Source organism: Gracilinanus agilis, chromosome 1 (genome assembly GCF_016433145.1).
Source record: "Gracilinanus agilis isolate LMUSP501 chromosome 1, AgileGrace, whole genome shotgun sequence".
NCBI classification, from domain to species: Eukaryota; Metazoa; Chordata; class Mammalia; order Didelphimorphia; family Didelphidae; genus Gracilinanus; species Gracilinanus agilis.
In genome coordinates, this window is record NC_058130.1 from 166590712 (window position 1) to 166617240 (window position 26529).

Genomic DNA, 26529 nt, shown 5'->3' on the forward strand with positions numbered 1-26529 from the left:
TAGCCAAGAAAGCTTTTATGATACTGCCTGGTGATAGGCATAGGGCCACAGACTAGCCATAGCAATCCAAACAGAATGGCCATTTGTCAAGAATGCTACCAAGGGGATTCTTATTCAGGTATTGGTTGCATTAGATGGCCTCTAGTAGTCCCTTCCAACTCTGAGCCTGATTCTGGGAGTATTTCAGGGAAAAGAAACCAAAAGACCTCTCCTCCTGAATCAAGTTATTTCTGGTTTGTTCATAGAAGCACAGAGTTCATTTCTCCTCAGTTTTTCTTCTTTTACTCTTTCCTCCTAACCCATTTTCCCAGCACTCCTAGTAGTGTTGTTGGACAATAAGCCTTGGGTGCTTGATCTTTCTTTCTAGGATACTTAGATACAATCCAAAACCCATTGGGCTTTCCAGTGATTTATTTGACCTCTGGACCGACTTGCTTTGCCTGGTTTCTCTCCAGAGCCTATCTGCTCCCCTCTCTACCAAGGCAATAAAAGGATTAGGCTAGTAGACAGCTTACTTAGATCTTTGCCCTAGCCTTGAGAGGGCACTTGCCCTTTCTGCATTCCCTCTGGATAGGAAATAATATGTCCTCTTAAGTGTTATTAGACTATTCTACTGGAAAGATTCATTCTCTAATAAGAGCAAGGAAAGACAGATTGACACACAACTGAATACATCAGGAAAGATAAATTGCTCTCTGACTCCTCTTCCTTTTGTGTCCTTTATCCAGGATGCTCTGTGTAACTTGGTGGGTCAGGTGGCAAAATAGAGAAGGTGAAGGCTAAATTCCAGCCTATAGTTTTACCTGTGCTGAATGTTAGGTAATTCTCTTTTGTGGCCTTCTTGCTACTCCCACAGTGAGTGCCATAACTCCTCAGACCGAATCAAGGTACGAGTATGGGATGAAGATGATGACATCAAGTCAAGAGTGAAGCAGCGGCTGAAGCGGGAGTCAGATGACTTTCTTGGCCAGACTATTATTGAAGTGCGAACTCTGAGTGGCGAGATGGATGTCTGGTATAACTTGGGTGAGGAATTAGGGGCAAAGGACTGAGGCATTTCCTTTGAGAGAAGGAGAAAGCCAGGGGAAATTATTTGGGAGTAGACCCAAGGTATCCTGTACAAGGGGAGTTACTTGATAGAAAGCTGCTTTGAGACCCTTCTACCACCACTGAGGCAGATGTTGATGGACTTGGCAAGGAAATTATTCTCAGAGACCATATTTGCTATGAGCTATCTGTATGTCACCATCCCCACCCCATAGCAGCTGAATTGGGTCCAATATTTCAGGACTATGCCTGTCCCCTTCAGGTTTTGTCCCAGACTGGGACCATTATCTTTCTGTCTAGATACCTGATATTTGTGCTTATCACCATCACCCTCAATCTTGTAAGCAGCTCATCACTACGAAACCAAGAAAGGGAGCGGAGTTTGGGAATGCCTCTTCTTTGGCAAAGAGCTTTGTCTTCTTAGAAAGAGTAGGCTCTGGAAGGATGTGTTATGAACCTTCTTCTATCAGTAACCCAGCTCTGACTAAGAGAGAGACTGAATTCTTTTGGGTGCCTAGCAACTCTTCTTATCATTAATCACCATCTCATTCTCCTGTCACCATTCCATTCTCTCTTTCCCCCTGTTATATTTTGGGTGCCAAGACTGAGAATGCTAAGTCAGTAGAATACTGGTGACCATTTTCCCATCTCTCTTGTGTATATACACCCAGCCTCAATGAACCGTGATAATCATAACCTAAGTGAGGAGAAGTTTGGGTCAGCTTTGATTGGGCTTACCCTAAGCTCCAAAAGTCCCATAGGGCTCTTCACATCCAAACTAGAAATTTCCAGTTCTGCTTACATATACTCAATCAGCTATAGCTATTGGAGGGCATGTCTCCATGTGATTCTGGCCTTCCTCCCAGAAGACGTTTTCTTTCCTTTGGCTCCTAGACTAAGGTTGGTCTTGCTCAGTTTGGGTGTTTCATGAGGGTGTAAGTTTCTTGTTTCCTTTCCCTTCTAGAAAAGAGGACAGATAAATCTGCTGTCTCAGGAGCGATCCGGCTACATATCAGTGTAGAAATAAAGGGGGAAGAGAAAGTAGCACCGTATCATGTACAATATACCTGTCTCCATGAGGTAAGTCAGCCCCATGTAGGAGCCCCTTACTTGCCCAGCCACACCTTCCTAGAAAAAAATCCCATGAGGTGAATATTGTGATCCTGGGAAGTGTAAAAGTGAAATTTGGGAAATGCCATCTAAAAGTATATATATATATATATATATTTTCTATGGACACGTGGGAACTATCAAACTACATTTCCCATGGTCCAACGGGTTTCCGGTTCCGATTCTTTGGGCGTGGGAATGCCTACGTCACCACGCAGAGAACAGTTTAAATGGGAGGAGAATCGAAAGTAAGCCTCTTTAGCTGCTCTTTAGCTACTGGGCGCAGGAGGAGAGGGGAGGTAATTATGGCTAGGTGGCAGTTTTGAATTCTTACAAGCGCGTGGTCTAATGACTTTATCTATCAGCATGGCTTTAATTAAAATACTAATTTATATTATTATATCAGCCTTTATTATTTTTTATCGTAATAGAAGAAAAGGAACTAAGTAGCTAGAGACCTGATTGTGTTGGTGGCTAACTGCATAAAGTTGGACTGACTAACTTGTGTCTTGGTCTTCCAGTTGCAATATAGCAATATTAAGCCTTGTCCTCTGAGCTCTCTTTGGTGAAATTAGGCAAGAAGGAGAAATTTCTAGGGAGTTCTCTATTCCCCTATGTTTCACATCTCTGGACATCTATATCCTTCATAGTTCCAATGGCTTTCTTCTGAGCCTTATTTGTGGGGGAGAAAGTCTCCCAAATTCATATTTGTCAAATCCACTTGACCTAGCCACACCAGATTATAAGAGAGAGTACCCCAACTGTTTGCATTTTTGACCCCATGGATGCTCCTGTCCTCTGAGACAACACCAAGGCTTTCTTTTCTTGTATCAGCCACATCAGTGGCCACTAGAGCTCTTGGCTGCCAGAACATGGATTCAATAAAGCTTTATTCCCATATGTCAAAGGCCTAGACTCAGAGCCAGTGGCTGGATCTACTAACAAAAACAGAGCTGTTGCTTGGATGGAGTTCAAATCAGTTAAGCTCTTTGTGGTGTGATTCTAGGCCCTCTCTCCTTGCCATCCCTCTTCAGAGTGCTAGGTCTCTGATGTGATTTGGATTCTGTATGGTTTCCTTGAGTTAAGGAAAGAAGGCAGCAAACTTTATAGTAGTGTTAATGTAATGCACTATACTGTAGTATAGAAATGCTAACTGAATCCATGACAGCTGATCAAACCACTGGGAAATAATAGTCAGTGGTCAGATTTGTATTTGGGGGCTATCTGCTTAGCAGCTATGTAGAGGATGGATGGGAGAAAGGCAAGATTGGAAGCAGCAATATTATTTAACTTGCTATTAAAATGATGTAGATAAAGATATGAACTGGAAGTTCTGTTAGTGGAGAGAGGAGATGTATATGAGATGTGTGGAGAGAGAGTCAACAAGACTTCAAATTTTAAGAAATGGAGGGAGAAACAAAGAGTCAAAGATGATTCTGATGTGACAAACCTGGGCAACTGAAAGACTGACAGTACTTTTGATAGAATTAGAGAGGTTTGGCTCAGAAGGGTAAGTTTTAAAGGGAAAGAGGAGTTCCACTTGGGGCATTTTGAGTTTGAGATTCTTAAAGAACATGCAGTTGAGGTAGAGCAGAGAACTGATAATTCAGGATTGGCACTCAGGAGAGAGAATAGGGTTGATATAATGATTGGATCATCTACATATAGATCATAATTGAACCCATGGGAACTATTGAAATCACTAAGAGAGACTGTAACGAGAAGATACTGTCCAAAACAAGGGCTTAGAAAGTACCCATATTTTGTTGATAGTAGGAGGATAGTGATCTGGCAAAAAAAAAAACTAAGAAGAATCAGTCATACAGGTCTGAGGAGAACTAAAAGTGTTATGGAAACCAGTGGAGAAGAGGATGTTCAGGAAAGGCTGGTTCAACAGTAACACAAATTGTAGAGAGTTCAAGGAGATGGGATTTTGTACTTCCTTTTGTCTCTTGCAGAACCTGTTCCATCATCTCACAGATATACAGGGCAGTGGAGGAGTCCGGATCCCTGAGGCCAAAGGGGATGATGCATGGAAGGTTTATTTTGATGAGACAGCCCAAGAAATTGTGGATGAATTTGCCATGCGCTATGGCATTGAATCAATATACCAGGCCATGACGTGAGGTTCAGTCAGAACTCGGGGGGTGGGGGGGAGTGCTAACTACTTGAATGCTAATGAAGTCACACTGACAAAGTAGATTGCTCCTTAGTGAGTGGATGCAACTCACTGTTGAGACCACCCAGCACTGCCAGACTTTGACTCAGCCTTCCTCTCATGAACCTATTTATTGTTTCCCTTAGAATGGAAAAGGAGCCTGTGAAGAGATAGCATAAACATAATAGTCCCTATGACTCCAGAAAGATAAAAAATAGGTATATATTTGTTACTACCTCCGGGATCAAGAAGAGGAAAGAAAAGGATATATATGCATGTACCAATTCTAGAAATCTATGAAAAGGTGTTATGTGTGTGTACACACTCATGTGCAAGTGTATGTGTATAAAACCACCCATCCTACTGTCTTTCCTCCAATGTGGAGTTAGGAAATTGATATATAGAAAAGGAGAAAGCATCTACTGATTTGTTTACCTAAAGTTCATATAACAAGAATTTTTGTTTATGATTAAAGGTAGAAGTAAGACTTGTCAGGCAGCTGATTCATTAATACCCAGAGCTGCCAACTCAGAGCAGGCAGGACTAGGCTATAAGATGGAAAGGCACTGGCCTAATTGAGGAAAGTGACCCTGAGCCAATTGTGGTGGGACCTTGTTAGAGTATCCTATCATTTTCTGAAGGAACCATGGTACTGTATAACTTTGGGGGATATGTTTTTTTTAGGCACTTTGCATGTCTGTCCTCCAAGTACATGTGTCCTGGTGTACCAGCAGTGATGAGCACTCTGCTCGCCAACATCAATGCTTACTATGCCCATACCACAGCTTCCACCAATGTCTCTGCCTCTGACCGTTTTGCTGCCTCTAACTTTGGAGTGAGTATATGTATACAGATCCATAAGTGTAATTTTTTCTTCCCAATTCTATAGAAATTATTTATTTTATTCTAAGGTGCTCTGTCTGGAATTCAAGTCACTGTCTCCTGTTGAGTTGTGAATGATGTTTACTTATAACTGTAAAAATCATAGAGATAGGACTCATTTTAGATGTAGATATTTGCACACAAAAACGGAATAGCACATGCTTCCTGTTTTGGTTACTCATTTGAATTATCTCAACATACATTATTTAAGCAAACACAATAAGAAACATAAAAACCAAGAAATAGAATGAAGCAAGATTGAAAGAAAGGCCTTTAAATCTATCAGCTCATCTTCTTAAAATGTCAGCACTGACTACTTGTTGAGAATGTTGTAGAGCAGATTCTTGGTCAGGTACGGTTTGGTTTCAGTGCCTTCTGTGGTGCCTTCCAACTTAGAGATTTTTTAATTTATCCCAAGCATGAATTCCAAAGCTGTGACTCCCTCACCAACTCATGACTCACCAAGCAATGGTCTCTGGGTTCCATGAGCTCCCTGGTGAAACTCATTGTAGTAACATTGTAGTGACCTTTGTAGTGTTTGCCTTTCAAGCCAAGTCAATCAACAAACATTTATTAAGTGTCTTTTCCTATTTGCCAGGCACTTTGCTAAGCAATGGGGGATTTAAATAAAGACAAAAAATAGTCCTTCCTCTCAAGGAACTCGCAGTGTAATGAGAGAAATCACATGTAAGCAACTATGTACAGACAAGATAGATAAAAGATAAATTGGTGATAATTTCAGTGGGAAACCACTGGTATTAGGAGGATGAGGAAAGCATTTTTGCAGGGGGTTAGATGAGCTATTCTTAGTGGAAGCCAAGAAAACTAAAATATATAGGTGAGGAAGGAGAGAATTCCACATATGGAGAACAGAAAGTGAAAAATGCCCACTGTTGGAAGATGGAGTGTCTTGTGAGGGAACAACAGAGTCCAGGATGAGAAATCTACCATGTTCTCATTATTATTGATTAGGAATTGATCTGAACATGGAGTTGGTTTCCTTTCTCATTCATTGAGGAGTTGAGGTGTCTCTGCAGGGAGAGGGATGCTGTGGGCCTCAACCTGGCTGCAACACTAGGCTGCTGTTTCTAAATATGGCCCATGTTCAAGAAGCCCTTTCCTTTCCTTGTACCTCAGTTTTCCCAGGATGAACAAGATGAAGTTCCACATATAGACAGGCTGCCTAAGTACCTAAAAGAAAATATAGGGGATCTTTTCTTTTTTTTTAATCCTTACTTTCCATCTTAGAATCAATACTGTGTATTGGTTCCAAGGCAGAAGAGTGGTAAGGGCTAGGCGATGGGAGTCAAGTGATTTGCCCAGGGTCACACAGCTGGGAAGTGTCTGAGACCAGATTTGAACGCAGGACCTCTGTCTCTGGGCCTGGCTCTCAATCCACTGAGCCATCCAACTGCCCCCAAATTCTTTCTGGGGGGGCAGCTGGGTATCTCAGTGGATTGAGAGCCAGGCCCAGAGATGGGAGGTCCTACGTTCAAATCTGGCCTCAGACACTTCCCAGCTATGTGACCCTGGGCAGGTCACTTGACTCCCATCGCCCACCCTTATCACTCTTCTGCCTTGGAACCAATACACAGTATTGATTCTAAGACAGAAGGTAAGGGTTATTAAAAAAAATCTGTTCCTAAACTTGACAACGTTATTCCCTTCAGACATTGGGCTCCTTCCTCTTCCCTTGCACCACTGTGCTCCTGAGAGCTCAGGACCCCATCATTACCACTGCCTTTGTTTCCTCTCTTTCCACAGAAAGAGAGATTCGTGAAATTGCTGGACCAGCTGCATAACTCACTGCGAATTGACCTCTCCACATACCGGGTGAGCAGAGAATCCCAACCTGGCCAACTGGTAGCATCTAGTAAAAAAATAAGTATAGTATTCTAAACAACAATAGACCATACCTGGAGGTGGCTCTGCCAATATAAGGAATCAGAAGGGTGCTAGGTGGTACGAGTAAATACAATGCTGGATTTGGGAGTACCGGAGACCTGAGTTCAAATCCTGTTCATATACTAACTGGTTGTGACACCATGGATAAGTCATTTTCCTCCCTAAGCCTCTGTTTCCTCATTTGTAAAATGGGGTTAACAATAACACCTACCTCACAGGGTTGTTGTGAGGATTAAAAAAGATAACTTATATAAAGCATTTTGCAAAGTCTAGAAGGCTATAAATGTGCTGACTGTTCACCCTTCCCTACAGAGCTACATCTACCTGTGTGACTAGTGCCACTGATAGCCACAGAATACAACATAGTGTGTAAGTGGAGTTTAGCTAAGCCATGCTATAGTTCTGTTATCCCAAACCTAGCTTTTCCCCTAACTCTGACATTATTTTCTATGCTTTGGTTAATTATATTATTAGGTCATCCCTGAGGCTCAGTTGCCATATTTTAAATCCTTAATTTAAAGACCCCACCTCCCTTCTTTCTCTTTGTCCTCCCTCTATCCCCTGCCCAAGTGAAAATTAAGCTAGTCAGCCCATTTAGGGTTTTGTTTTGTTTTGTTTTTAACCACTATTTTATTTTTTTCCAGTTATAAAGCATTTGGCTTTTTTGCCCCCTTCTATACACTGAAAAACAAGACGAACATAAAAACAAAATCTGTGTATCACATAAATTGTAGAGAAAAAAGGGGAAGCTTGGCTTAGGCCAGAGCTTTGCATGTGTGCTATTTGTCCCCATGATGATTGCAAGATAGAGCAGGAAGGAGAACCCAGGCAGTTTCCCCAGTTTCCCTTGAGCTGAATAATATAGGCTTCACTACTTGCCTAAAAAGGTAGTGAATTCCAAGAAAAAGCAGACATACTAACATTTAAATACAAGTGCAAAAGTACTCTCTAAAGTCAAAAGGAAAGGAAGTTCCAGTGATCTGCAAAGCTATTCCTTTTCATTTTGCATAGACAATTGAGAATTGACAGGATATGGTGTCTTGTGCTGTGTAGATTGACCTTTTACAGTTAAAAACATTTTTCCCAAAATGAGGGTTAAATGACTTGTGAGATAAGGCTTCAATGAATAGTCCCTTCTAATCTCATCAACAACAACTGGGATCAATTTCCTGGCCTCCTGTTTAAGTCTATTCTAATGCCAGAAAGAGGTATGTGTATACAAAGAAAGAAAATGCTTATATTGCTCTAAATGTTTTTATCACAGCTCTTCTCTGAGGCAAGTGTTGGGTTCAGGAACCTCTCCCCTCTTAAATGGGGAGGGGCAGGCAGAGAGAGGCATATTAGGAGGAAGCTAGGGGAAGGTTCAGCTAGGGTCACAGAAAAGTTATTAGGTTGATGTTTCTTACTTGCTGAATTTTTAACTTTTACCTACATTTGGTTTCTATAATAATTATTGCAGAATAATTTCCCTGCCGGGAGCCCAGAAAGGCTACAGGACCTGAAATCCACTGTGGATCTGCTCACCAGCATTACATTCTTCAGAATGAAAGTGAGTGTCTAAGGCTAGGTTTGGAAATTGGTCAGAGAAGGTAAAGGCTCTTGGCGGGGCAGGAATGCCTGGCACCATCAGACTCCTAGACTCTGGAGAAATTTCTTCCCATCTCTTCCTCTCCCTGCCTTGTTTTGTGTGGAAACACTGCACTCTACAGGCCAAAGGAGATGAGGGCTCGGGTTGAAAAATTCCCCCACAGTCAGGCCTGGCGTCTCCATCCAACAGCATAATCTGGTATCTGAGGGGAAAGGAAGGCCTGTGTCTGAGGAGGAGTGGAGAGAAAGCTCTTCCCAAGACTGACCTTAGAAGGAAAGAAAGGAGCGCCAGCTCCCAGGTTAGCAGGGTCAGCTGTGATTTGGAGCCTCACTCTAGGGTCATGTTCCTTGGATCCATTATAGGTACAAGAGCTTCAGAGTCCACCCCGTGCCAGCCAGGTAGTGAAGGACTGCGTGAAGGCCTGTCTGAATTCCACCTATGAATACATCTTCAACAACTGTCATGAACTGTACAGCCACCAGTACCAGACTGAAGTGAGATGCCCTAGACTTGCTACCTCCATCCCTTCCCTGTTTAACCCCTACTCCCTGCCTTTCTTATTGGTGATTGTTCTGTCTTTCCCTTGGTCCTGGGACCATTTGTAGTGACAGACTAGGAATTTGGGCTAATTGTTTTGTAATTTCAGTCCTGAGTTTCTTCTAAATTCTCCTATGATGCTATATGAGATCTATGATTTGTACGGTTAGGTTGAGACTATCTCGAACAGTTACTACTACTTAATCTAATGCATTTTCAAAAGTGACTTGTGGTTTGGAAATCTTGAGAATTCACCCAGTTTTTCTGCTCTCTTTCATTATTGAGATGAGTATGTCCTTTGAACTGTAATTATAAAACGGTTCCACTTTAGGATGTTATTGAAGAACTCTTTATTGATTCCAGCCTTTACTGGAGATTTCTTTGGCTTGAATAATTTTCTGTTTATGCCAGATTGTCCGTGCTTTGTGGGCTCCTCATTCTTTTTCCTTGGGCTCTCTCTTTTGGAGAGATGCTGGGAAGACTTTTACCTTTCAGACAAGAAGGTGTTTGTTTGAGAGCCTAGTTTCTGAATTCTAGCCTATAGCAAACCTCTTTTCACAAAGTATCACTTCCAAAACATTTGGAAGTTTCCCATGGCCTTTTAAATTTGGGTAGCAATGCCTTTTTCTTTCTCAATGTCCATAATGTCTCCTAAATAGAGTTACATTTCCTAAAATAGAGTTAAGTCCAAGGTAGGTTTCTTGATTTTTCCTTTTCTGCTAGACGAGTGACTATAATTAGGCTGGGATCACTTGGTCTTAAGTAGTGGCTCCCTCAAAGAGCCTTCCTTTATCAGGTATAATTCTAGCACTCCAGGGCCAAGGCTAGTGCTTTGCTTCTCTTATTAGGTAAAAAAAATATTTCAGGAAATAGTCACTTCTTCCAACACTGAACATTTTCTCCATTTCTTAGAGTGATTTTTTTCCTTTTCTTTTGCTCATGGTATAGTGGAAAGAGTATAAGTTCTGGGGGGTTAGAGTTGTTAAAATCTTACCACTGTTGCTTAACTCTTGTGTGATCTAGGGCAAATCACTCAGTCTCCTTGAGCCTCAATTTTTCCTCATCTGCCAACAAGAAGGGTGGGCTAGATGACTCCTGAGATCTCTTCCAGGTCTAGGTCTTTCACTCTATCATGTTTCTTTCCTCCAAAACTGGAGATATCAAGTGGACCCATCTCCTACTTTTTTATCCAACATTCTAAAGTTATTGTGAAAAGGGTTTGCATTTACTGTTTTTGCCATCACTGCCTACCATATTTCCAAATCCAATTAGTGGCTTGCTCTCCTTTTCTTCAAACCTATCATTGAGGTTGCCCAGGCTCAACCTTTCACACAGGTCTTGCTTCTTACATCCAAAGGATTACCCTTTTTGTTTTGTCTTCTGGGCAGCAAGATTTGTCTCTGGCTAGAGAGACAATTTCGTGAGACAAGAAGTACTGTGAGGTAATTGTAGATCGGAGGTTGGCTGATGGAAGGGAGTGGAAGGGAATCAGTCATTACTTCTAATGGGTCAGAGCACAAAGCCCAGTATTACTTTATGGAAATTTAGCCTTCTTTCATTCTGGGCCACATCTGGGTATAGGACCAGTAGTCCCTTCCCCATCTTTTTTATTTGTAGGAATGGTGGGTATTCCACATTGTAAATTTTAGGAGCCCCTAGACTAGTCCAAATAATCACATCTTATTCCCTGAGACTCTAATTTTCTTTTGTGCATGCTGATTTTAGTACTTTGTATTAGAAGAAGAGAATGGATTTAAATGGAGGAAGTTGGATCAGTAGCAGTGCCTCAGAGACTGAAGGGAGCTCTTGAGGATCTAGGAATGAAGCTTTTGTGGACCAAGGGGAGAGGAGAGTTCTCTCCCTTTGGGCTAGAAGAGGATGGGATGTAGATTATGGGGATAGAATCTCTGAGAGAAAAGAAGACCCTTTAACTGAGGAAGGAGGGAGGTTTCCTCAGTAGAGGAGAGGATGTAAAGGTGCATGTATAATGGAGGATACATATAATAATGCTATGATTTCTGAAACAAGAAACAGGAACTGCCTCCAGAGGAACAAGGCCCCAGTATCCGGAATCTGGATTTCTGGCCCAAGCTCATTACTCTCATTGTGTCCATCATTGAGGAAGACAAAAATGCCTACACACCTGTCCTGAACCAGTGAGCAAGCACCCCCATCCCCAAACCTGAGTTGTACTCAACCTCACTGTCTGTCTAATGGCCTTTCTCTTTTCTGTCCCTATGTGATTACAGTGCTGCCTCCTCTTCCTGTCCATCTGTCTGTCCATCTATCCCTTGTGTCTGTCTGGTTAACTGCCTTGACTAGGGCTTGAGGTGGGTGCAGAGATGCCATAGGTACTCCTTCCCCTTTTGACTAAGCCAACTACCTTGGGGTGAGAGGCCTTTTGGGTTATATGTTCTAGATATGCTCCATGGATGACCAGTGACTCTATGTTCACTGCATTCAATAATGTGGCACTCACTATACTCAACCTTCTCTCCCCTTAGGACCTCCTTCCTTTCTTTCTCTTGGGGTATCATATCCTTTTGTTTTTGAGGTCTTCCCTTTCCTTTTTTCAGTCTCCTTTTCCATGAGCCTAGACCCCTCCTCTCTCCCAGGTTACTTCTCTTCAAATTGGGCCTCTCCACCTCCCTCCTTTCCATTCCCCTCTCCTAGACTTCCTCTATCTCCACCTCCAGTTTCTCCATGGATTTATACATTCCCTGTCCTGAATCTTTCTTTTCAGAACTCCCTCAGGCCAGGCCCTCAGTACAGAACCAAGAAGATCTTGTATCATGCCCTAATTTTAAAATTCCTTTCATTCTCCAGGTTCCCTCAGGAGCTGAACGTGGGCAAGGTCAGTGCAGAAGTGATGTGGCATTTATTTGCCCAGGACATGAAGTATGCATTGGAAGGTAAAGAGCTAAAGTCACCTTCATGCTCCCTCATTCTCAAGTTTTTTTTCTAGTTAAAAAAATTTTTTTTCTAGTTAAAAAAATTTTTTTTTAAAGAGATGCTACTGGTTGTTGCGGCTATGGCTGTATGGAATAGAGACAATGCCATCCTGGGTTGGTTTCATACAGCAGTCTCATGCCAATAGAATCATTATTGAGGCTCTCATGGTAGGTGAGGGGAAATAGATCAAGGGTTTGACTACATAGGGCTATAGGAGACTTTAGAGCAGGGGTCGGCAATGTATGGCTCTTGAGCCATGTCTGGCTCTTTTGAGGGCCAGATATGGCTCTTTCTGCAGGAGCCATAAAGTCAATTTTTTTTTCAGGCACTGTTATAGGAGTGCTCACTGTGAACACTGTACGGCTCTCATGAAATTACATTTTAAAAAAATGTGGCATTTATGGCTCTCACGGCCAAAAAGGTTGCCAACCCCTGCTTTAGAGTCTAGGAGTTCTTCAGTGTACGTTAGAACAGCATAGATGGGGATTTCCTGATACCAGTCTTCCCAAGGCTGCATCCTCAGCCCTCTACCTCATATGGCAGAATCCAAGGCCAGGAAGGTCTTCCTTCAAAGATGACCCTTTATTCATTCCTTGAGCAGAGCTTCAGACACACTTTTCTAGTTATTTCCATTTGTGTCCATCTGTCCTGATGTTGCCTATCACTTGTGTGTCTTTGTATGCCTAGTCTGAGATAGCAGACTGGGACGGAAAATATCTTTCTACCCAGTTCTTAGCGTAGAGTAAGGATAAAAGCAGGGTTTGGGCAACCTTGAGGACTGAAGGAAGAATGGGTTTAAGTGTCAGTCTCAGGTGGAGCAGTATTTTTGGAAGCAGGATATTAGCATCATTTCCCTATCATATCATGGCCATGGTGAGTAGGAGGAGTATAGAGTAGAGCTAAAAGCTCCCCATCTAAGCATGGCTAAAGGTCTTCTCCATTTTAATCCAAAGTTATTTCACTCAAGCCCCTAATTGTACAGATGAAGAGACTTAAACCTAAAAAGATGAAATTCACTTGCCCAAGGTCACACTTATAGTAAGGAGTCAAATTGGCATTTGAACCCAGGTCTTCTGACTATAAATCCTCCCACGGTACCACATTACTCATAGGATTCTTGCCTTCAAGGAGCCTACAGTCTGATTGATGGGAGAGATAAGATGTAAGCATATGAGAAGTTAAAAACATTACAACAAATTATTTACAATTTAAGACAGATATTGAAGAGATGTCATAAGGCAGTCCAAAAAACACTTCAGTTGGTGTGAGTGGGACAGATAAATTATGGATAACTGAGTGAAGAGGGAAGGATATTCTAGGAGACAGGAAGAGCGAGGGCAAAGGTTTGGAGGCAAGGACCCAGCCTTTAGGTAAGGCTGCCTCTAAAACTATTGAGATACATGCTTCAATGACAATCTCCAGTAGTGGGATCATAACCTATCTCATATAGTCATATAGTAGGGTACTGACTGGCTGAATCTTTGTAAGGCATCTTTATCACTCCATCTCTTAGGGTTCACTGAATATATTCATATGATATGGCTATAAAGTAATGAGGTTGCTTATGCAAGTTACATACTGGGAATATTGGCTCATTGCTTTAGACTCTCATATCTTCCTAGATAACCACATCCCATGCTCAGTCCTGTGAAAGAGAAAATTCAAAAAACAATTCAGCTGACATTTATTAACTATCTAATATATACAAGGCGGTGTTCCTGGGGATACAAAACCAAATATGAATAATCTCTGCCCTCAAAAGACCTGAAGTGTCTGCCCTCCATATTCCTCTGTCTTTATAGTACCTCCTAGTGGAGTTAGCATAGACATGTGAAACAAAGAGGTAATTATATGTTTAGGACCCCACATAATGGTGGTGCTGATAGAGACCCAGAGGCTCTGGTGCAGTAATGGCAGCACTGGATTTAGAGTTATTGGGCTTGGTTTATGCTACTTTACCACTTGCATGATCTCTGGCAAGGCTCATCACTCCCTTGGGCCTAAGTTTCCTCATTTGTAGAGTGAGGGAGATTGGATTAAATGGCCCCTGAGATTATTTTCAGTTCTAAATTTATGATTTTATGAACTTATATTTTCATAGCATGTTCAAATTTATCAATATTACTGGAGATCAAAGAAAGGGGAGATCAATTTGGGTACGTTAGCTTTTATGAACATAGGATTTTGGCTTAAAAGTTTGGTAGGATTGGAATAAATAGTAGAAGTTAAGGACCTGAGGGCATTCTAGGACAGGAAAAACATTAGGGACAAAGGCTTTGGGGCAAAAAGCAGCACAGAGTCCTTAGATGATTGAGGTTTGTATGTGGGCTGTGCTACTTACCTAGCTCTAGGTAAGTGCTTGATTTTATGTAGAAGTTGAGAAGAAAGGGAGGTATCCAAGATGACACTAAGCCTTTGAATCTGGGTGGCTGGAAGAAAGATGGAGCTCCTGCCAGTCCAAAAGGGAAATTGAAAATGAAAATTGATCATATATGTCTGACATCCAGGGAGAAAAGAACACCAAGCAACTGGGAATATGGGCTTTGAGCTTAGCCCAGAGACCAGGGTTGGAAATGTAGTCCAACCTAGACAAAAGAAATAAAGCTAGAGGAGCAGATGAAAAGGGAGAGGGAATTACTACATCATAATCACCACAATAAGAATTCCTGCTTATATAGCATTTGAGAATCCTTGTGATGAATATAATACTCAGGCTCAGACAAGTAGATGAGTCACCTATGTTCAGAGCTGAGACTCCAACTCAAGCCTTCTGGCTCCAAGTTCTGTTGTTCTTTCTATCATACCACACTTTTGGCTAGGTGAGTAGATAAGACTAAGACTTCATGGGGATGGTGGAATTTGACTTCAGTTTTGAAGGACAGATAAATTATGGATAAATGAAGTGGAGAGGGAAGGATATTCTAAGAGATAGAAATATTGTGGGCAAAGAAAGGAAGAAGAGATCTTAGATTATTTAATCCAATTACTTCTTTTAAAACATGGGAAAACTGAGACCCAGAGAAGTGAAATTAGTTGCTCAACGCCACACAGCTAATTATAGAGCAGAAGTAGAAGACCAAAAAAAAAAAAAAGATATGGGAAGAAGAGAGGAGGAAATTCTTACACTGTTGATATAGTAGGTGAATCCCAGATCTTAGAAACTGTAGCATGATTCCTCTGGGACCCATCAAGAGCATTTGCAGAGGCATGAACATTGTTTAGAATCACCCTTTATTAATTAACCTTCTCTAAGAAGGCTTTTCAGCCTCAGAAACTACTAGGTATAATCAAGAAATGATCAAGCTTTGAAAGTCTTAAGAGCAGGAATTATGCAATAAAATTGGTAACTTTAAGATGTTGTTACTTGAGAGAAGGCAAAATTAAGGAATCTAGGAGCTCAGAAAAATGAGAAAGGCCTGCCCCCTACCTCCAATGTCGTTCTGGATGGGATTCAGAGATTGGTTCCCTAAAATAGACTCTGAGTAGTGCCTCATTGTTTCATGGCCAGTATTCCTTTCGCCTAAGAAAGAAGAACCTCATTTTCAGTTGCCACAAGAAAAAAGTTCCTTCCAAAATTCATCTAATCATTTCCTTCTTGGATAAGGGCAAGGGAAAAGGGGTTTGGGGAACAAGGCACATCTTGGGTTGGTATGGCTAAACCCTGAAGAGGCTACTTTGTAGTGTCTACCATTCTCTTTGCATTATTCACTGTTGTCTCTGCTCTGCCACAAGGATCTACTGTCTTTCGAATTCGCAAAGTCCTCTTTCAGGGTGGTAAGAGCTTTTGGTTGCTGCTCCTTTGCCTTTAGTCTTTCAGCCTTTCATTTTATCCCCTTTTCTCTCCTTCCTATTGCTGCATAGTGAAGATCCCTCACATGTGCCTACAGGAGCTAGTAGCACTGCCTGGCATAGTGTTAGAATAAAGCCTTTAGGGCAGGAACCACCTAGACTGTTGGGCCTGAGCTATGAGAAAGGCTTTGAGCTAGAACTAGGCTAGGGCTTACCTCAATCTAGTATTGCCTTTGCTTTCTTACAATCACTTAAAAATCCCCTTCCACCCTTTTCCCCTATCTTTCCTTCACCAGTGCCTTGAGGTAATAGCCAAAGTGGGGAATGGCTCTACTGAGGCCTCTCTTTTCCGGGCATATTGGGGAAGTAGTCTAGGAAGAGAAGAGGATGCTGCAAATGGCCATGAACACAGCTCCCATGGGGATTCATCTTACTGAGAACTTGTTTCCCTGGGGAGTACAATTCCCAGCTGGGGCTCCCATGGCCAGTATTCCTTTGACCAGAGAAGGAAGAACCTCATTTTTAGCTCCCACGAGGAACAATATCTTCCAAAGGTCTTCCAAGTCCTTATCTCTCTTGGATCAGCTTTGGCTTTGGGAGTGATTGGGGGAGGCAACACTGCCTTATTAGAATTTGATTCTTTCTTAGCAATAAGTTGTGGCTCTTCTGAGTGACCAGATTCCTGAGGTCCTAGGGCCTTAGAGCTTCTGCTCTTCAGGCCCCTCTTATTTGTGCTTATAGGAATCTATTCCAAGCTCACTATTGCTTTAAAGGGCTTAGCTGGTGTTGATAAATATGGTATGTGTGTATGTGTCTGTGTGTGTTGGTGTATATGGCACAAATGGGTTAAATACATATTTCCTAGCAATATTGAAGGCCAGACAACAGATGCTCTGAAGACTGTGTTAGAAGAAAATGGCCAAGAATCAGATGTGCCAATATTCCAAGATAGGCCCATGTCCCAAAGCAAAACTGAGAGATCCTTGGAGATAACAAATATCTACTAAAATGAGCAAAAAGCAACCTTCATAATTATAAAAGCATGCCTATATTGAAAAACCATCCCACTTTCCTCATTTTGAGCAAGATGTACATTCATAGAACATTATTTGAGCCATAATTTTGTAGAAAATAAAGTGCAAGTAAAGCTGGACAATTAATATTGATTTAAGGGAGCAGCTTAGCTGGCAACTAAATACTAGTCTAGCTGTCAGACTTTCATTGTCTATTATTCACTGAGACATCTTTCTCAATTTTCAGATTTTTTTTGTCTGTTTACGTAAAATGACAATCCTTGAACAGGTCATGTTTATTTTTTAAATAGGTTCAATTTATTGACAGAAAGGAGAGAAGATTAATTGTAATAGCTGTCTTTACAGATAATATGTTGAAAGCATTTGCAAACCTTAAAGCACCATGTATAATTATTTATTAACTATTATTACTATGTAGTCACACAAACAAAATGTAAACCCATTGACTTACTAATGAAGACATTGTGAACAGAGCCACTCCCCTGATTCTCTGGTCAGGCTGGGAATAAGTAGGTAGTGGTTCTTTGTTTTGGCATTCATAGAAGAGGTCTCTGATGATACAGTGAGATGCTTCCCTTTTCCACATAGATTGCAGATATCCAGCTATTTATTCCATTTTCTACACCATTGAGTAGCTTCCTGTTGTGATCACATGCATTTGGATGTTAATGATTCCCCATTTTAGACTTTTAGTTCTTTTCCTCATGCTATCTTGAAATTCTGTTCATCTTCTGGCTCTTGTCTTTGCTTTAGGATATTCCAGCTTCTCCTGAGATGCTGGCACTTTTGGATTCTCAATTTTCTTTCCCTCCAATGCATTTCTCAGTATAACTGTGCATTAATCTCTGATAAACTGACCTTAATTCATTTATGGTATATGTGCTAACTAATTCTCATATTTTAGAACAAACAGGTTGAGGAGGGGGTCCCTTGAAGGCAGCTCTTTCTAGAAGTAATTGGGCTTAGGAAAGCTCCATTGATCCATGATCATTGCCTGGCAGTTCCTCTTCAGCCACCACCTCCATCCCCTCCCTAACCTTGCCAAAAAGTCACATGCCAAAAGCCTGATGGAGAACTCACTTGTATCCTTCTGGGCTGGTTATTTTCTATCCATGCAAGTCAGAAGAGAACGTGCTCTCTTTAGGCTCTTAGAGAGCACCCACTGAGGGTGACAGGTTTTGTGTGTGTGTATTTGTATCCCCGTATGCAGATTATCAGGAAAGGGTCATGGGGCTTCCTTGTCTCTGGGAACATTCTCTGGAGTACTCCAGTTGGGCCTGCTACCTTCAGAGTGGACAGCAGGGTAGCCATGGGCCCAATAATTGGCCCTAATTTTGTCTTCCTCAGAGCATGAGAAGAATCGACTCTGTAAAAGTGCTGACTACATGAACCTGCACTTCAAAGTTAAATGGCTTCACAATGAATATGTTCAAGATCTGCCTGCCCTCCAGGGGAAGGTGCCTGAATACCCAGCGTGAGTCAAGCTGCAGGAGAAATGGGAGTTGGGATGGAGAGAAGGAGGGCTTAGGCACTCAAGCTACAGAGAGAGAAGTGGGAGAGGGTGCCCAGGCTTGGATTGGGATGGGTCAGGAAAGCAGCTAGGAGATTAGGGTCAGCTTATCTCACTGGTCTCCCTTCCCCTGCCACAGGTGGTTTGAGCAATTTGTGCTTCAGTGGCTGGATGAGAATGAGGATGTGTCCCTGGAGTTCCTGCATGGTGCCTTGGAGAGAGACAAAAAAGATGGGGTAGGACAGGATTGCATGGGGCTTCTCTCTTTTCAGATGATAGGCTGGACAGCCCTGCCCAATGCCTGACTACTTGGTGAAAGCCCATTGGATGTGATGGCTATTGAGTTCTTTGCTTGCAGGCATAGATAGGGTTTATGTCATCTAACATGTATCATCATAGGAATGGAGGGTTTATGAAATTGGTCTGAATCACTTTCTAGGAAAAATGACTATCATTTTCCATGAATGACTGGGAGGTGGAGGGGAGCATCTCTTTCTTCTTCCATGCCCTGGCCCACAGGATTTGGGGGAATAACCCTATTCCTGGGGCTTTCTTCAGTTCCAACAGACATCAGAACATGCACTCTTCTCCTGCTCCGTGGTAGATGTCTTCACACAGCTCAACCAGAGTTTTGAAATCATCCGGAAGTTGGAATGCCCAGACCCTGGCATCCTTGCTCATTACATGCGGAGGTTTGCCAAGGTGATTATTATATCTAATCCTTCCCTAGTCACAGGCTTCAATCCTATCTCAGTCCTTCTGTTCCCCTTCATCAGGTCTAGGCTCTATCTCAATGGTCTTCTAAATGTGGGGATGGAACCTGTGAGGGTATGATTATATGAAGTGATTTCAAGTCTTTGCCCTTTAGTTCATGCTTAGTGCTCAGGTTAACAGAATCTTAGAGGATCGAGTAAATAGACTTTGCTACAGGGATGTCAGCTTGATTTTGGTCATATTTTCCTTCCATCTCTTGCAATCAATTTTTGTGGTTGGGGCTCCATGGTTATTATGCTTCTTTGATGAAAGCAGTGGTAGGTAATATTTCTCTGAATGTGCTCTGTTCCCAATTTGAGCCTGATCAAAGCCAACAACTCTTTCTCTCTCCTCCCTACCCTCCATGCTCTCCTCTCCACAGACCATTGGAAAAGTGCTGATGCAGTATGCAGATATCTTAGCCAGGAGCTTCCCATCCTATTGTGACAAGGAGAAACTGGTAAGGAACTGCCTCCTCCCATGGAGTGGGTCATCTGTTGTATAAAGGAAAGAGTAAGTCCTGAGAAAGTCATGTTGCTGAACCGATGACTGCCTTGTTTGGAGGAATCTTCTTATGTTCATATTCCTGATCTGTTTGTCACTGATTTCCTTACATTTAAAATCCTAGCCCTTTCCAGATCTTGTGATGCATGCTTATCCATTGTCAAATTGATTTTTCATCCATTTCTTTTTGTTATTGTGTCACCTTGGCCTGAATTTCTGTCTGATGTTTACATCTTAGGTGAGGTAGGGAGGGCCTGAGCAACAAATGTGGGAGTATTGTTTCTCTCCTACTTCCCTATCTAGACAAAGTGTTGAACAGTGACAGGCCTTCTGTTTCCTTTTGGAAAGGTTGAGAATTGGATGGGGAGCAGCCAGGCCAATCTTCATTAATCTCCTCATTGAGCCAGTAGGAGCTTTTGGGAAGTCAGAGGGAAGAGACTATAGATCTAGTAACCTATTTGTCTTCCAGTGCCTGGGAGTGGGGAGGGTCTCAGCAGCTCTACCCTGTTTCCTTAGCCCTGCATCCTAATGAACAATGTGCAGCAGTTGAGAGTCCAACTGGAGAAGATGTTCGAGGCCATGGGGGCCAAGGAGGTAGGAAGGGTCTGAAGAGTTTCTTTCCCAATAGGCCAACATTAGGATGTTGCTGTGTGGATAGGGTAGAGTTCTCTCTTGACCTGATGGGAATGCCTGGCCCAGAACTAAGGAAAATAGCTGGGGTGGTTGGGTGGGTGTTTGTGAGTTGTCAGGGCCAGAAGGGATAACTGAGGGAGTAGAAAAGACAAAAAGACACTAGGAGGGTGGAGTTGGGGGAATGGAGGATCCCCCGGGTGAGGAGAAAGAAGTAAATGTGACAATAGCTGGGCCTCTCTCATGTTTATAGTTAGATCCTGAGGCAGGAGACAACCTGAAGGAGCTTCAGGTGAAGCTGAACACAGTTCTAGATGAGCTCAGCACAGTATTTGGGAACAGGTGAGTAGTCTAGGTCACCTATCCTGGAGTGGTCTCTGTCTGAGCCAAGCATCTTCTAGACCTGTCTTGTAGTTGGAGACATTAAGAACTTTGTATCTATGGGAGCAAGAAACTTGTTCGGGCCAAATTCTTGGGGTAGTTTGAGCATTAGGGATTGAGTGGGGTTTCCCCTTAAAATCCTCAAGGGGTGGATAAAAGCAGAGACCCAAGTTTTATAAGAGTGGGTGTTTAGTTTTCAGACACGGATTGATGAGTGCGTTCGACAAATGGCTGATATCCTGAGTCAGGTGCGCGGCCCAGCAAATGTGCCCCCCAGTGCAAGAGGATCTGTGGCTCAAGATGCAGACAGCGTACTCCGACCACTCATGGACTTCCTTGACAGCAAGTGGGTGCAGTATTTTAGACAGTTCTCTGGAGAGTGGGCATTGGCTCTGGGGGCAGAGAAGCCAAAGGAAAGGGATTTTGGGGGGGGGGAATACAGGGACAAGATCTCTGAAATGAGCTAGACCTGTAGTGCCCTCTCTTGACCCCTGTCCTTGCCATTCTTACTCTGATGCTCTGCCTTTCCCTAGCCTCACACTCTTTGCCACAGTATGTGAGAAGACAGTGCTGAAACGTGTGTTGAAGGAGCTCTGGCGGGTGGTGATGAACACAATGGAAAAAATGATTGTTCTGCCACCACTCACAGATCAGACGGTGAGATCCTCCCCAGCTTATTGACTGAATGGTGAAACAGACATCCACAATTCCCCATTCACCCATCCTAGTTCACCAACCAGACAGTGAAGTACTCACTGACCAGACAGTGAGTTTCCCTTGTACTCATTCTAAGGACCAGGGTATTCCATTTTCTAGTGTTTTTAGTGTTGTTGTTTTTTTAACTAATTTTTATGGTATTCCTCTCTGCTCAGGGTCCCCAATTGATCTTCACAGCTGCCAAAGAGCTAAGTCATCTCTCCAAACTTAAGGTATGATGCTCCAGGTCAGGGCCTGGAGGTGAAGATAGATACTTTGCCTAGGATGGTGGGGGGATGGGGAAGTGTATCATGGATACCAAATGTGGCAGCCCAGGAGGAGTGATTCATTTCCTGGGCAACTGACCCTTCCCAGGAAGGTAATAGAGGAATGATCATTTTTGGTGCAATCCAGAGGGGTTAGAGTTCAGGGGTGGTGTAGAGGACAGAGCTTTCAACTGTAAACTGAAGAGGACAAAAGAAGGTATCATGGATCTGTGTGTTGGCATGGGGAAGGGAATGGCATCATCCCGGCTGGCCATTCCTTTTAACTGCTGATCTCATATCTTCCTGTATCTGGGATTCTATAGGACCACATGGTACGGGAGGAGACGCGGAACCTCACCCCGAAGCAGTGTGCCGTTCTTGACCTTGCATTGGATACCATCAAGGTGGGATGATAGATTCTTCCTGCTTTTCCTCCACTTGACCCACCTTATCCACCGCCTCCCTCTTTCCATAGACCAGCACAATTTAGCTTCCACCAAGTCGGGAGCTTCTCACCCCTTGATCTCAGTTCTACAACTTGTTTTCACAGTAACATCAATAATACATTAGACCTAAATCTCCATGAAGCATGATAAAAATCTTACCATAGTGGTGTCTAATTTCTAGAGAAATAAATTCCCTCCACCCTTTTAATGGTAATGGAAATCATTCCCCTTTGCCCCATATTTGTAGCCCGCCAGAGAACCTTTAATGCTTGTTACATTCAGGAAACATTTTTGAGGCAGTCCCAAGGCTCTTGTGATCTTGACTCAAGGGGAGAGATGGGAGTGATGTGTTGCAGGGGGCTGTGGGTGAGCCCAAAGGAGAATGTGCAAAATTGGGAGGGAAATTGCAAATATCAAGAATACCCTCTCCTTTCTCAGTCACATTTCACTCTTGTTCTACCAGGCATGCCATAAAATCATGGAAGGGCTCGTGTGGAATGATTTGTCCCTGCCCTGCCCACTAGACCTGGCTCTTTGGAGCAGAAGAATTTGGGGCAAAGGGCATGATTTCCATTACCATTATAAACATTATACTGCCTCAGGTCTCTATAAAGGTCTAACTTAAATATTTAATCAGAATTTGTTTCACATTAACTCCTTTAGGTGGGATATGCTTCTGTGTTATTGCCTCTAATGTGACAACTTTTAATAACTTAAAAAATGAGGGTGATGATACCATTTTCCTTATTAATTCAGTGACCCCAGGTACCTGAGCAATGAAGTTAATCTTCTCTATGAGACAATAATAATGATAGCTTACATTAATATAGTACCTACCATGTACCAGACATTATACTAAGCACTTTACTAATATTAACGCATTTGATCCTCACAAAAACCCTGGGAGATAAGTGCTATTGTATCCATTTTACAGATGAGGAAACTTGACAAACAAGTAAAATGCCTTGCCTAGGTTCACATAGCTAGTTAGTGTCTGAGGTGAGATATGTACTCAGGTATCCCTGACTCTAGGTCTAGTGTTCTATTCATCAAGCCAAAAACCAGCTTCCTCTTGATTGCATGAGTGTACCTTTTTCTGTGCCCCACCATCATGTGTATGTGTGTGTGCGTGTGTGTGTATGTGTGTAATCTTAAAGTCAAATCATTACCCTGCTCAAGAATCTTCAGTGGCTCCCTATTGCCACTGGCATAAAACATACTTCTGTCTTCACATTTATAGGCTTTCATATCTACCTTCATCTTACCTTTCCAGGCTTATTTAATTTAGTTTGCACACTAGTCAAACTGGCCTTCTTGCTGTTCCCTAAGCCCTCCCACCTCTGTATTTTTGTTATTGTTGTTGTTCTCCATGATTGGAATGTACTCCTTCCTCATCTCTCCTTCCTACCACCCCAGAAGGCTCATCTTGGGTGCTATGGGATGGAATCTTTCCTGAGTCTTCTGGTTGTTAATGCTCTCTCCCACCCTAAATTGTTAATGTATGTGCACATATGCATACATGTATTATCTACTATGAACAAAACAATGTGATATATATGCACATAGTAGATAATAAATCCATATTGGTTTGGATTAGATGCTATAGAGAAGATTTCTGTTGGATAGAGTGTCCTCTAAGGTCTCTTCCAATCCTTAAGATTCTGTGATTATGGGTATTATCCTAGATAGGGTGCTGGTTTAAGTGCTGCCTTCTACCTTCCATTTCTCCTCTTCCTTCTTCTAACCTCCTTCCTAACCCCTTTCCATTGATCTTATACTTAATGTTTCTGAAGCTATAATGATAACTGGTTCCCTTCCAGCAATACTTTCATGCCGGTGGCAATGGACTGAAGAAAACATTTCTTGAGAAGAGCCCAGATCTGCAATCCCTGCGCTACGCCCTGTCCCTCTACACACAGACCACAGACACGCTTATCAAGACCTTTGTGCGGTCACAGACTACCCAGGGTGAGGCCTCTGAGGGAAATGTCCTTCTTATCTGTTTTATATGTCCCAACCTCAGCCTCTATCCACATATCCAGTCCTCCAAGGATTTAGTATCTCCACTTAATCCCACCAAATATCAACAGTACTTTGGAATTTATAATCCCACCCTCAATTCTCCCTGTCCTTCATGGTTTCATAACCCTGTCTACTAAGGTCCTTATTCCCTACTTCAAGCCCATCAACACCTTTTGCCCCCCAAAAGTTCAGTGTCCCCTATGCCTTGAAGAGTATAGTGTGTCCAGAATCCTCAAATCATAAAACTACCCCTAAAGGCTCATTATTCCCTTCTTTGGAACCAGATTAGAGAATCATAGTCTCAAAGCTCAATCCCTATTCTCTATAATTTCCTGAATTCAGCCATAATTATCTTTTATACTTTCTCTAGGCCTCACTTAGAACTTCTGACTACATTTTCCATTCATTTCAAAAAAGTCTTTCCCCATCCTCTATTCATTCCTCAGCCAAGCGAGAAACTTTCCAAGAATGTCAGCAGAATCATTTATTACTACCAAACTGTTAGATACATTTCAGCTTCTGTGTCCAATTTTCTTCTCCCCCTGGAGCCTCAGGGGGACACTAAAGGGAGAGAAGCCCCTGGAGTATTTGTAGCCTAGTTGGAGAGAGTAAGGGATAGAGTAAAACTACAAAATAGTGAAAACAAATGTACTCAGAGCCCTGAATGTAAAGAAAGGTTAAGAGATGAACTTTCCTGAATCCAGAAAAGCATGAAATGTAAGGGGAAAGGAAGAGGGAGTTTTTAGTTGGTTTTGGAGGGTAGAGGAGACATAAATGGGGAAAAAAATTAAAAGACCATAATTCTAGGACTAAAGATGCCCAAAGGTATAACTGAGTGAGTTGAAGGGAAGAGCAATAAACCAGTTGGCCTGTGAGGAGCAAGAGGTTGTGCTGAGTGATGGAGAGACATATGCATGTGTTGATACTTATAGGATACTTATGCATGTGTAGAGTAGAATTTTTAATTTTGGATAGAACTTTGAAGATCCAGCCAAGGAAATGAAGTTTGATGGGGTGGGGAATAGGGAGAGGGAATAGGTTCTTTAACAGGGAAATGGCATGAGGAAAGCAGTGATGGAAAGAGGTCTGCATTCTAACCATGGTGATGGGCATGTGGGAAGGGTAACGTGTTCAGGAAACTATTGACTAGTCAGAGCCATAATTAGAAATGATAGAGTCAGGAGTGCAAGGGGAAGGGGAAGGAAACATGGCTTAATGCAAGGAGATGCTATGAGAAACCTGAAGGAGAATGTCTGAGGAGGCACAGGGAACACAGTCCTCCCCTCTCTGAACCCCTGGAAGTTACCTGTGTGTTCTATAATCCTCTACTTCTTGGCTAAGTGAGGACAGCAATACCTTCTCCTCTTTGCCCTCTTTTTAAAGCCCCCTTTTTCCTGTGTTCCAACTATTTCCTTTCTAGGACTTGGCAGGATGGCCTCATCCACCTTTAAGCTGTGGGACTCAAGTCTGTATGCTTAGATGGTTCTCTGAGTCAGCTCCCCTAACTTGAGTGGGTTAGAGATATCTCTCACTTCTACCCTACTCAAAGACCACTGGGAAATGGTGAGGTCTGTCCATATCTCCAACCCTTGAGGATTTAGAAAGTCAAGGGGCTTGCAGATTTATATGGGTCCTTAAGGATCAGCCAGGTCAATCCTCTACCCCATGTTTTACATATGAAAAAAAATAATTATATTTTAAAATTCATTTCACCTTTATTCTTGATTTTCTGCTGCTTTCGATCTTTCCAGTTTTCTTATTGCTATTGTATGACTTCCTGTCTTTGATGGTGGACCTCTGATAGCTAATCCCTTAACTCCCGGGACTATTTTTTTCTTTGTAAATAGTTATTCTGATTGGTATTTCTGATTACTTTCTAATTTCTCTTCTCTTTCTGTTCTGCTGCTGCTGCCAACACTGCTTGACTTTTCTTTGCTAACCCAGTGCATGATGGGAAGGGTATTAGATTTACTGCAAATGAGGACATACAGCCGGAGAAGGGTATGTTATAATCTTACTTGGTCCCAAGTACATGAGCCAGGCCTCTCCTTTTCCCTCTCCCTCTCCTCAGTGGACTGGTATGTGCTGCTTTTGCCAGAGGTGGGGGTGGGGTGCTAGTGAATGAAAGTGGAGTAAAACAACTCAGAATCCCTGTTCTGTGTGTCATGGATATAGCATATTCTGACAGCCCCAAAGAGGCTCTATGATGGATTTGCCTTGGAGTTAGAGACAGAGAGTAAGGATGGTGGCTATAGTGTGTAGCCTCTTTTATTTCTATGTTCCCAAGGGGAAACAAGGATGGAAAAGGAATTGTAGAAC

The 26529-nt window shown here is 42.4% G+C and overlaps 1 protein-coding gene across 1 annotated transcript in view; it reads left to right on the plus strand.

Annotated features, from left to right (window-relative positions):
- The window catches only part of UNC13B (unc-13 homolog B), a 269311-nt gene that overhangs the window by 236758 nt on the left and 6024 nt on the right, over positions 1-26529 (plus strand). The window contains exons 17-36 of the mRNA XM_044678148.1: positions 857-1026; positions 2012-2127; positions 4116-4279; positions 5000-5150; positions 6962-7030; positions 8562-8651; positions 9053-9184; positions 11256-11383; positions 12054-12139; positions 18350-18476; positions 18652-18748; positions 19071-19214; positions 19648-19725; positions 20286-20363; positions 20653-20741; positions 20974-21126; positions 21314-21437; positions 21653-21709; positions 22066-22146; positions 24009-24156. Of these exons, the coding sequence (XP_044534083.1) occupies positions 857-1026; positions 2012-2127; positions 4116-4279; positions 5000-5150; positions 6962-7030; positions 8562-8651; positions 9053-9184; positions 11256-11383; positions 12054-12139; positions 18350-18476; positions 18652-18748; positions 19071-19214; positions 19648-19725; positions 20286-20363; positions 20653-20741; positions 20974-21126; positions 21314-21437; positions 21653-21709; positions 22066-22146; positions 24009-24156 (2282 nt within the window). The remainder of the gene's footprint in view (positions 1-856; positions 1027-2011; positions 2128-4115; positions 4280-4999; positions 5151-6961; positions 7031-8561; positions 8652-9052; positions 9185-11255; positions 11384-12053; positions 12140-18349; positions 18477-18651; positions 18749-19070; positions 19215-19647; positions 19726-20285; positions 20364-20652; positions 20742-20973; positions 21127-21313; positions 21438-21652; positions 21710-22065; positions 22147-24008; positions 24157-26529) is intronic.